Source organism: Galeopterus variegatus, unplaced genomic scaffold (genome assembly GCF_000696425.1).
Source record: "Galeopterus variegatus unplaced genomic scaffold, G_variegatus-3.0.2 Scaffold257, whole genome shotgun sequence".
NCBI lineage: Eukaryota > Metazoa > Chordata > Mammalia > Dermoptera > Cynocephalidae > Galeopterus > Galeopterus variegatus.
Genome location: NW_007726368.1, coordinates 41,821 through 54,484, shown reverse-complemented (window position 1 = coordinate 54,484; position 12,664 = coordinate 41,821). Strand labels below are relative to the sequence as shown.

The window sequence follows — 12,664 nt, the reverse complement described above, 5'->3', positions numbered from 1 at the left end:
CGAGCTCAGCCAGTGAGCGGGAGCCGGTCTGTACGTGGGATCCGAACCCTCGGACGGGAGCGCTGCCGCGCTTCCCAAGCAGCGCACTATCCAGTGCGCCACTGGGCCGGCCCTCAAAACTGAATTTTATACAAGCAAGAGTTGTGTCCCCATTTGACCAAGTTATCTGGACATTTAATCATGTGCACGTAAGAGGGAGGCAAAAAATCAGGATGATCATATGAAAGCTTTAAGAGGAACTCATTTAGTCAGAAAATGATTTCAATCCTGTTATTTATGCTTCGTTGTATTATGGTCTCCATAACCATTTATATTTATTTGCAAAGCATTTTATGATTCTTATTGCTTTGTTGCAAAACCTCAGCCACAGAGAATGCTGTCCCACCTTTTACAAATAAAGAAACTAAATGAATTACAAAGTGCTTAAGAAATTAATCGCTAACAAATGAGGCATTACAGTACAACTGTAATCAGGGCTTGCTGCTTGCAGAGTGGGCCAATAAGAAGTCATTTTACCTTTTTGACAAAGGTGTATGCAAATCTATTATTCATTCATTCATCAAGCACCAACCACCCATGTGCCAGGTAGTCTACAAAGACACTGTGTTAGAGAATGGTTAAAGTCCATGTCTGTGTGACATCTCTTCCCCACCGCTCCCCCCACCCCACCCCGATTAGAACCCGATGTAGGTTCTAGTCTCAGCTCTAAAACTGACCAGCTACATCAGTTTGGGCATGTCACCTAACCTCTCTGAACTTTGGATACCTATTTTACCAAACTTCTGTGTGTGCCAAATAATAATTGACCTGCCACAAAGTAGATATTCAGTAAATGTTAATTTTAAGCTTCATCCTGGCCAAAACTACCTATTTTAGAACTCACCTCTCTCTTGTCTTTAATCCTCTTCTTTTGTGTGTGTGACAACTTTACTAGTAATAGATTAAAAGGAGAGAGAGAGAGAAGAGAGAGATATCAGGGTCCTTTCATAGTCTATGGAATTATGAATCACCCTGAAAGGTAAGAAGCTCTTATGTTTATATTTCATTGTTTACCTTACCACAATTTATGTCATTTTCTTCTTCAATTCTATAGCTGTGGAGATCTGTACATCCTTTTAAAAAACAAAACCATTTAAAAGTAGTGGATGTTTATTGTTGTCCCATAGGCTTCTCTTCTCATATTGTACCATCCTTGAGTTGTCATGGGATCCTTTTGCCATGTTTTAATAATGGGTTCTGAATTTTTAAAGCCTGGTAAAGGATGAGAGTTCACTAAGACCCTCCTTTCTAAATGTGTCAAGTCATAAAGTCACCTGAATTAAGTGTGAAAAACAGATTTTTCAGGTTCCACCCTAGGCCTACCAAGTCAGAATCTCCACTAGAGCAGCCTAGGAATCTGTGCTTTTAATGTGTAGCGCTGTGTTTGCGATCGGGCCAAGTTACAGCACGTTGCAGTAAGGGACTCTGGGGGTGAATGTGACACAGGCGTCACATTTGTGGTGCACATCATTTTGTTGGGCTCTTCTCTATACATAAAGGATGGGAGCAAAACAAAGATTCTTGGTAATATGTTCCTGCTTCTCTTATCTAAGTAATGGACCATTTAAAAATTTAATACATACAAATTTAATCCAGGAAAGAATACTGGCGTTATTTTTACATTATCAGACTTTATTGCTATTTGTCTGGAAATCTGACTTCTCTGATATACTTTTTAAGTTTGGAACACAAAACTTTCAGAGGAATTTTATATTCTCATGGGTTTTTAATTATGTTAGGTAAACATTAAGTAAATAGTAATTTGAGTTATAAACACATGGACATAACAGACTTCACTGTGGATTAAAAAGTAGGAAGACTAGAGTCACTTTTTCACATGCAATTTTTTATAAAAATAAAACTATTAAAATAACAACTAGTCTCTACGACTACATATATTTTAGAGCAAGGTTTAAAGAATTATATTGTTACTTGGTATGAAAAGTGTCTGGGTCTCATTAACTCCCAGCTGCTTTCTTGGTACAATGGATTCCAGTTGATCACCTACTATGTGCCAGGCCTAAGTATCAAACATCACTTAATTTAATGTAAATGTAGTAGTTCACATTTATATATATTCCCTTCCTTATAATATTTTTAATATTATAATATTAAATTTATAATAATTCCCTTAGAATCAAAAGCCTTTGGGGAAGGTACTATGATGCCAGGTTATGTGGCCACAGGTCAGGAGGGCGTCACAGTAGCTGAGGGTCCAGAGCTCTTGCTTCATCCCCTCTCGACCCAGCAGCCAGCTCTTTAGTTACCCGCTTTCAAACATTCAGCTAAAATCATTCCATTATTTGTATTTCACTTACCTTTTCTTAAAGCAAGAAACAGGAAAAAATGTGCTTGAGTTGAATCAACATTTTATATTTATATCTATATTATTTAATACTAGTGTTAGTATTATTATGCACATAAGTACATAAGTACACATCCGTTATAAGATGTATTATAATTTTCTTCTTCCCTCTCCCCTCCCCTAATTTTTATGTAAATTATATGAATTTACACATTTACATATAAGGATGTGATTAGTCAATTGTTATGAGATCATATTTTTGGTGACATTTTCATTTAATTTGTCTTGGAGATTTACGTATTAGAACGTAAACTCCTACTGCATTCTTTTTAACACTGCCCAGTATTCCATAGTATAACATATCCTAATTTATTTAACCTCCATCCTATGGATGGTCAGTGAGATCATGTGATCGATTTTCAGGTCACAGAATTCTGTAGTGAACATTTACTGACTGGTTGGCAACTGAGATCATGTGATCGATTTTCAGGTCACAGAATTCTGTAGTGAACATTTACTGACTGGTTGTCTCCTCCTCTTCTTGCCTACTCACACTTACCCACCATCTGCATCATTTATTGTCCTATTTATACAGTATCCTAGAATTTAATAGCCTAGCCTTCAACAGCAGCTCTTGAAGGGATTATACCTCTTTTTACAAACCAATATTTAAGTAAAACTTTTATTAAAAAATAATTTTATTAGTTTTAATTTAAAAATATTAAATCATATTTTAAAATAATAATAATATTATTATTATTCTCAGAAAAATTGCCAATGTTTTAAGCATGCACATAAGCAGGATATAACCTGGTTATAGGGAACCAGGAAAGATCATCATTTCTCTATTTCATCGTGCAGAGGCCTGGAAATCTAAGTATTCAAGAAGGCAATGTGTGTGATTCTATTTAAAGAATGGTGCTTGGGGACCCCAATTGTTCCTTCTTGCCTACTGCAGTGCCTGAAATTCCCACATTAGTTGTTTCTTTGAGTTGAGGCTTATCTTCAAAATACCTGTGAAAATGTATGTTGAATAACCATGCAAGTTTTAATGGTACAGGAACTGATAAAAGCTTTAAAACAGAGGGGGTACCATGTAGAGGGGCCTCAAGCTGCTTGCATATCCTACCTAAAAGATGTCAGAAATTGAGTGAAGAGGGCATTGATCAATTTCTCCTGAGATCTTCTCTGTTTCTGTAGCTAGGAATCTGAGTTTCTCCATTTACCAGCATCTGCTGCCTTTATATTTGGGGTTACTTTAATGCCTTATCAAACATAATATAGCGTTTAGTGTGGCCAGGCTGCCTCCCTCACACAAAGGGGCAGTTCTTCCCAGTCCATTGATATGATAGTGTCCAGGGAAGGTACAGCTGTTTCTACCTTAAACCTTCACAAATGGATGTATGCACACACACACACCACACACCACACACACACACCACCCACACACACACACCACCCACACACACACACACACACACACACACACACACACACAGCTAAGAAGGGCATAATACCACCAGTAACCCCCACAAATGCCTCACTTCCTCTGGTGGGTTCATACTCACAGACACACAACTTGTTTCATGCAGAGTTAGGAAATCTGTCCTGTTTGAAGGACGTAATTTCAGAGTCTTCTTAAATTATAAGCAATGTGGCTTTGCATGTGTTTGTAAGAAAGATGTCAGAAAATGGGATTGCCAGGTCCAAGGGTAGGTGCATTTTCACTTTGAATAAATGATACCCAATTACATTATCAAAAGATTATTGCCATTCACACCTACCTGCAATGAATGAAAGCTCCTGTTTTCCAAATTTTTCTCTAATTGATAACAAGATGTTGTCAGTGTTTAATTTTAGCTAATCCAAGAGGTAGGTGTGCCATGTAAATTATCAAGTTTGAACATTTTAATATTTATTTATTGACCATTTTTCAGTTTCTGTGAATTGCCTGTTCATATCATTTTGCTATTGTCCATTGGCTTGTCTGTCATCTTCTTACCAATTTGTAGCTATCTTTTGTATTGAGCATATTAATCCTTTGTCAGGTGTGGCTATTAACTTTCCCAGCCTACCTTTTGTCTTTCAAGTTTACTATTTTTGTCATGGAAAATTTTTCATTTTTATAGAGTCAAAACTGCCTTTTAGGTCTCTGGGTTTCCAGTTTTGTGTAGGAAGGTTTCCCCTAAACAAGGCTAAAATGTATTTTCCTGAGATTTTTGGTAATACTTTAATCTTTTAAAATAGTTAAGTCTTCTATTCAGCCACAATTTTTAATTTACATATGATAAGATTTAGTGATTTAGATTTGTTTTTCCAAATAGATTTTCAATTATATCATCACTATCTTTTAAATAAAACATCATTCCCCCACTGTTTGAAATTTAAATATGACTTTGACTTAAATATAATTTAAATACATAATGTGTACATAAAAGTGAATATATATATGGACTTACATATATACAGTATACATATATAAACTTGTCTATTTATTCCCTATTCTTGTACCCCTCACCTATTTGTCTACATATATATATATAGAGAGAGAGAGAGAGATAGATAGATAGATAACTCTTATAGTCTTATATGTCTGTATATACTTATTTTAATCTTATAAGATAAATTCTCCCTCACAATCTACTTTACCAAAGTACTTTTGGCTAATCTCAATGTTTATTATTCCATAACATCTTAAAAATCATTTATTCCAACTAAACCTACCATAATTCTGCATAAAACTTGGCTTTTTAAAGAAAACCCATGTAGCTGCACTGCAGTGGCAGGGAGATGGTTGGGAGGTTGATCTAAGTAAGTCTAGGCAAGCTAAAACAGAGTCTGAACAACAGAGTGGCAGGAGAGGAAGCCATTTCCAAAATAGCATCAACTGGACTTTGACCATTAGGTGGGAAGTATGAAGAAAAGTGAGTCAACACTGTTAGACTGAAGGACTGGGCAAGTTGTAAATCCTTCACCAGATTTAGGACTACAGGGGAAGACGTAGTAGGGCTAAAGGTGGAAAGGAGGAAGAAGATATGTCCATTTGTGGAAAGGTTGAGTTTGATGAATGAGAGCAACTGGTGGGCAGACAGAAATTGGTGATGATACTGCTAATCATTCGGTAATTTTAAAATAGTTGAGAGTTTTTTGGGCCAGCCCAGTGGTGCTCCCGCCGAGGGTTCGGATCCCATGTGGAAACCGGTTCCCGCTCACTGGCTGAGCGAGGTGCGGGCGCAACACCGAGGGTTGTGATCCCATTGCCGGTCCCCGGTACGGGCGCGACACCGCGGGTTGCGATCCCGTTACCGGTCAGTAAAAAAGACAAAAAGGAAAAAAAAATAGTTGAGAGTTTTCAAGTAAAGTTCTAGAGTTGTACTTAAGTTGTTATTCACTTTCTTGTGAGGCCTCTTTTTTTTCTGACTCATTCCTACTTTCAGCAGCTTGAGGGCAGATTACTGTAAAAATCACATAATGAGGTGTCTCTTCTTGAAGAGTGGGAATTTATTCACATGTGGTAAAAATGTCAGTTTTTGAAGATGTTTGTTCCTTCTCAGTAGAAATATTTTTCTACAGATACTTATATTAATAGCTTTATAATACTTTTGCAAAAAGATATTATTTTATAATCACTGTAGTATTCTCTTTATCATAAAAATTAAACAAGCTACTGAATATAAATAGTTTTGACTATCAAAATTACATATCTGTCTCAAGGTATTTTGTAGATATGCCCATGCTCATGGCTTTTTCATTCATTTGTCTTTTCAGAACTTGATAGCCCAGAAGAGTTAGGGAAAAAGCGTATCTGCAGGATTATCACTAAGGATTTCCCCCAGTATTTTGCAGTGGTTTCCCGGATTAAACAGGAAAGCAACCAGATTGGTCCTGAAGGTGGAATTCTGAGCAGCACTACCGTGCCCCTTGTCCAAGCGTCTTTCCCAGAGGGTGCCCTAACTAAGAGAATTCGAGTGGGCCTCCAGGTGATGTTCACAAAAAGTTGTTTTTGTCAGTACATGTAGAGAGTGAATGAACATGTTTTGCTCTGGAAATGGTTATCGTAGCTCATCCTTAATGATATTGTCATGTAGGCCATTTGGGGAATCATTAACCTATTTCAAATAAAAAGCATTAAGTGTAAAATTAGCTTAGTGGCTTGTTAAATAAGGTACATATTTTAGAGTTTTTCTGTTTAAAAGTATCAGTTGGTTTCTGATAAAAGATAATTTTTTCAACCATAGGTTATTGGTCTCGGTTTGCAGAGCGACATACTGAGACTTGTTTTATAATATGCCACATCATGAAAATCAGTTTTAGTGAAACTTGCAAGCTTTAGTGTTTTGGTTTAAGGAAATTGTAAACGCTGGGTTTTATCCAAACCAGTTAGAACTTGTTTTGGTTTGGTAAGCTGACTAGAAATCTTGGCAAGGATGATGTTTCTTATATTTATTCATTTCAGGTAGACTTTAACTAGTTCTTTTTTATTCCTTACTGAATAAGGAAAATCAACTGAAAATAACTTAATCTGTGTTATTACTTAATATCATAATTAATAGTTTAACTGAAAGTTCATGCTCTTTTTGTGAGGCTGTACTCTCACGCCCAAGGGAGTTGTTGGTTTTTGTTGTTTTTTTTTTTAAGCCAAAGACTGTGAGTCCTGAGAAGACCTTTAGTAAATACTTGCAGCTAAATAGACCACTTTACGTTTCATTGGTATGAGGTTCCTTTCACCTGTATCCAATATCAAATTTTTTTTACCAAATAGCAAAGAAACCAAAAGGAAAACGTTAGGCTTGATTGACTAGAATTTGAAATCCTTTGAAATTTTGAATGCCTTTTTGTTACTTAACTATGAAAGCCTCAATTTTTACATGGGAATGAGTTGCCTTTATGAGTTTTTACTGAATGTCCTGCATAGATTTAAAATATACTGAACTCAACATTTGTTGTCCTTTACTTTAGGTTAGACTAAGAAGCTTCTCTGCTCTGAGATTTGACCCCCTTTCTTTCATGCAAGCCAATAATACTGTCTGTGTTCTGTTAGGGAAATAACTCAGGCTAACCAGTTCCTGCCACTGTGTTAGGTTTTTTTTTTTTTTTTTTTTCATGCCTTCCTAAAATAGTGAGAAAGGATAAAGAAAAAATACATGTTTTTTGGTTGTCTGCTTTGGGTCTTTTTTCCTTCTCACTTACAAAGTCAACTTTCTGATGAAAAAAATATCCACTTCTATTTAAGGTCTTTTCTCTGTCTTTAGGCCCAGCCTGTTCCGGATGAAATTGTGAAAAAGATCCTTGGAAACAAAGCAACATTTAGCCCAATTGTCACTGTGGAACCAAGAAGAAGGAAATTCCATAAACCAATCACAATGACCATTCCAGTGCCCCCGCCCTCAGGAGAGGGTGTATCCAATGGATACAAGGGGGACACTACTCCCAACCTGCGCCTTCTCTGTAGCATTACAGGTTTGGTTAAGTTGCTGCTGTACTTCCTGTTGATTTGCAGTTATTTCCTCCAAAGACATAAAACCTTTGAAATATCTATGCCAGCGCTGTAAGAGTAGGAAATAAAGAATAAAATGTTTCACTTGTCCATCAGCTCATCTCTGTTATCCATGGAATCATTTCTGTAAGATGCTCATCTCATGACTAATTTAAAACTTAAAGATATCATCTTTCCTGCTATTAAGTTCAGCATTAGTAGTAGAGCCCTTTTAGGATTATTTAGATATTATTGAATCTACTGGAGCTTTTACGTAAATTCTCTGTGACCTAGATAGAGGTAGAGGACCTGGCAGCATTCTTTAGACTAGCAGGAAATTGGATGGACTTTGGGAAAAATATAGATCCCACAGAGCACTTGTAGTAGGGAAGTGTTCAATACCTACTCTGTTCACTGGTGTAATCCAGTAGACTACATATGCAGGGTTTATTTACACATTTACATATGCCGGGATTATTTACATACTTCAGGTGATAAGCACCTGAAATCTTGAGCTCAATTCATGCTTTGATTATCCTAATCTGATTTTTAACTACAAGTCCAAGATTATCAAAGACAGGTTTTGTTTTTGTTTTTTGAGGAGTAATTTTAGTGGTAGATTCCCCCTTTTACCTTGAAAATTAAATGGTTCAGCCAGGTTCAAAATGAACTGCTGCTTAACTTTCTTGATAGTTCTTACCTTTTTAAAAAATAAGAGACTTATATTATCTATCCGAAACAACAAATGTTTGCACTTACAAAATATAAATTGTGGCCGCCCCAAGTTTAAGCCATTCAGTATCCAAACAGAAAAGTAATTTCCTAAAAATTTAATAAGGAGATCATAATAAGACAGTGAAAGTATGAGAGTAAAGAGAAAAACTACCTATAGTACACACCATTAAACTGAAAGTGTTGAAACTTTGCCAGTTACTGGCTATGTGGGAAGAACAGGATGATGATGAAAATTTTACAAGAAGCATCTCCGATAACAAAGTCAACATATCTGCTGTTGTTCTCTCAGGGGGCACCTCACCTGCTCAGTGGGAAGACATCACAGGAACAACTCCTTTGACATTTACAAAGGATTGTGTCTCTTTTACAACTAACGTTTCAGCCAGGTATGGAAATAAAGGATTCCAAAAAGCACTAAGATACTAGTTTTATTACCTTTGGAAAGTAACAATTGTGCTCAATACCATTGTGGTTTTTTTATTTTAAGTTTTGTGGGAAAGGAAAGAGAGAAAAAAAAATCCTTAGCATTTACTTAGCATAATTATTATCAAATAATAAACAGTGTTTCTGTGTGTGATAAACAGTAAATATTTTTGCCATCTAAATGAACAATATTTTGATTTAGTTCCCTTATCCACTCTGATTTTTTAAATTGTGAATTGTTTTAAGATTTGGCTTTTAAATTGCCTCATTTCCATACTTATGTTTTTGATTTTCTCAGATTTTGGCTTGCAGACTGCCATCAAGTTTTAGAAACTGTTGGTTTAGCCACGCAACTATATAGAGAATTAATATGTGTTCCATATATGGCCAAGTTCGTTGTTTTTGCCAAAATGAATGATCCTGTAGAATCTTCCCTGCGATGTTTCTGCATGACAGATGACAAAGTGGATAAAACTTTAGAACAGCAAGAGAATTTTGAGGAAGTTGCAAGAAGTAAAGATATTGAGGTAACGTGTTCACAAAAACAAGTTCATTTCATTACATTCCCCACATATGGAATTTTATTTGAGGCCATAATGGCACTTACCTTAATTATCAAGTACATTATTGATTTTAATTTTTATTTTAAAAATTCAGTATAGATTCATTCTCAAATTATTTTAAGTGTCTTTGGGGTTATCTTAGTTGGTTAAAATGTAGTAGTGAGAAATCTAAGTTATGGTTTCCATTTTTCCTGTGGCTACTTGAGTTATCTTATTTCCATGGTCACTGTCTACACATTACCATGATTTTCCTTTTTCCATCCCAGTGATCATTTAAGTATCTAAGAGTCAAAAATATATATATATACTTTCCAACTATATGAATAAGCAATTGGTATCAGACACTTTCTCAAACATGATTAAAGGTGCCAGGATAGAAATAAATATATAATTATCTTTTGTACATGTCCAGAATATGGTTTCCAGTCACAACTGTTGAATTGTAAGCCACAGTGTTATTTTTATGGCAAATACCACCACAGAAATTACAGAATAATTTCCTAATAAAGAGACAAATATGATATAGAAATATGTCAGTCTTAATGTTATGTGACTTAAAATCTCAAAATCCTTCCAACTCAAATTAACATTAAATTATGTATTTCTTTTACTCTAAAAGGTTCTGGAAGGAAAACCTATTTATGTTGATTGTTATGGAAATCTGGCCCCACTTACCAAAGGAGGACAACAACTTGTTTTTAACTTTTATGCTTTCAAAGAAAATAGACTGCCATTTTCCATCAAGGTAAATCATCTTTAATAGAGATTTTGTGAATTTTTTTTAATTCTCTTAGAGAATAAAAAGAAAGGGTTTTAATGGTTTTAAAAGGTTTTAATGATTTATTTTGTTTGAAATATCCCACCAAACCTGACCTCATAAGAACAAGATCAGATTTTTGTCCTAGTTCTGTCAGAGTGTACTATCAAGCCATTAAATCTTTATAATTAGTAAAAGCAATCTTTGCCTTTTAAAAAGTTTAATAGTCATTTATGTTTAAGCAAATTTTATAAAACCAAACAATCTAGAATAATAAAATGTATCATATCTGGTTAATGTTCAGTAATCAAATAATGGATGAAATCCGAATCCAGTATTCAAGTTTTATTTCTATTTCTGATGGAGCCCAGGGACATTCTGGAGAGACCGTCTTCTTCCTCAGAGAACAGAAGGAGAAAGGACAATTGTTTTATTATTGTTATTACTTGCTGTTATTGTTGCAGAAACTGAAGCTTTGAGAAAAAGAAATTAGGCAGGAAGAAAATGCATATAACCCAGACTGTACTGTGAATTGTCTGGATAAAACAAGCAGACACAACAATCCCGTGTTTAGGCCAGGAATTGAGCATCTAAATCTTGCTGAGTTCAAATGTGACCACCCTGGTTGACATGTAATTGTTATCATTTTTTTCCCTTTACCTTCCCTGTCTTTCAAAGGGCTTCACAAAATAAACATACTTAACTCTTACACATACAGGAATCCTCAGAAAAGTCTCTTTCTATAACTGTCAACTACCTAAATTCTTCTAGATTAGAGACACCAGCCAAGAGCCCTGTGGTCGTCTGTCTTTCCTGAAAGAACCAAAGACAACAAAAGGACTGCCTCAAACAGCTGTCTGCAACTTAAATATCACTCTGCCAGCACATAAAAAGGTATCTCTTAATACTGGTTTCTTTTAAATTTTTTCCCCTGGTCTTGAAGAAGTAGGCCCTTGGTATGCAATTAAGGAATGCTTTGTAACACTATTAAAGCTCTTGAAATTCGAGTTTTATTAGTCTCCTTGTGTAGATTGACTAAGTCTTGTTACTGTGGTGTCAAATTCTTAAAGTCTGTATGATGGAGTCCTCTGTTTATCGCTTCTGCTTCTGCTGGTAGTTCATAGATTTTTACGCTTTCAAATGACGTCACACATTAATTTGCCATGGGTGTACAGTTCTTGATACTTTTGGTTGGCTTCTTTTGGTTTGCTTTGCTTTCTAAATCAGCTTGCATTTTGTGCTCCCTACTCAGTCCTTTTCATATCCTGATATTCTTTTCCCTGCTGTCCATTATAATATTCCTTGTCTCTGCAATGCACCTTGGAACCAAAAGGAGACAGAGTCAGATCAAGATGATGAGGTAATATGAACACTTCTGCTTTTATTCTATCAGAGGTAGAATAGAAATTGAATCTGTATAAAAGAAATCAGAGGGCTGAAGTGTGGGAAATGTATAGATTATATTTTTGCAGATCTTAGCTTAAGTGAGGTAAACGGGTATGTATTTTTCTTAAAAAATGGTTTATTCTTCCTCTACATATACACACTAATACTTCAGTATATTCAGGAGCTGGCCAGTTTGCTCAGTTGGTCAGAGTGTGGTTCTGATACCACCAGTGTCCAGGGCTTGATCCCTGTACAGGCTAGCCACCAAAAATAAATACATTATTTATTATAATTATAATCCAGCTAATGACTTAAAAAGAGAAATTAAAGTTCTTTAAACGTTTTTTAAATGTGATAGATTGGCATGTACAAATACACTTTTTTTAAAATGTTTCACATGCATATTCTAATATCTACTGCTATCCACTGTGGTACAACTTTTAAATCAAGATCATAGTTAATATATGAAATTTTACTGTACATATCAACTTATGTTTTATGTAATAAAAAATATTTGTTCACTGGCTGTTGATAAATATTTGATATTCCACCTAAAGAAATTTATCTTGGATACTGTTTAAAGAGTACACTTGTTCAGTTAAGTTTTAAAAGAATTTTCTCTTTTAAGTTATCTTCTAATATGTCCCCAACGTAAACGATAACTGAATTTTTAAAACTCACATCAGTAGGAATAAATAGAATCAGCAGACTTAGGACTCAATAACATTACTTCTAATAAAACCGTTAACCTGTTTCTAATCTCATCTACTCTTTGTGCCTATTAACATACAGAAACCATAGTAGTAATTGGAAAACTTCATGTGCCTTTTTTCCTTGAATGTCCTCACATAGAATGAGTGAACTTTGTGGTATGTGTGCTTTCAATATGAATGAATTTGGGAAAATTTACTGCTCAGCATCAAAAGTCTCTGTAGTGCTCGTCTTTTATTTGTAGTCCCCTGTAGTCTGCTGTATTAGTG

General features: G+C 35.2%; 1 protein-coding gene across 1 annotated transcript in view; it reads left to right on the top strand.

Annotated features, from left to right (window-relative positions):
• Positions 1 to 12,664, top strand: part of ANK3 (ankyrin 3, node of Ranvier (ankyrin G)) — a 137,992-nt gene that overhangs the window by 90,918 nt on the left and 34,410 nt on the right. The window contains exons 18-24 of the mRNA XM_008566631.1: positions 6,113 to 6,324; positions 7,597 to 7,804; positions 8,845 to 8,941; positions 9,277 to 9,505; positions 10,161 to 10,286; positions 11,070 to 11,192; positions 11,632 to 11,658. Coding sequence (XP_008564853.1) covers positions 6,113 to 6,324; positions 7,597 to 7,804; positions 8,845 to 8,941; positions 9,277 to 9,505; positions 10,161 to 10,286; positions 11,070 to 11,192; positions 11,632 to 11,658 — 1,022 coding nt within the window. The remainder of the gene's footprint in view (positions 1 to 6,112; positions 6,325 to 7,596; positions 7,805 to 8,844; positions 8,942 to 9,276; positions 9,506 to 10,160; positions 10,287 to 11,069; positions 11,193 to 11,631; positions 11,659 to 12,664) is intronic.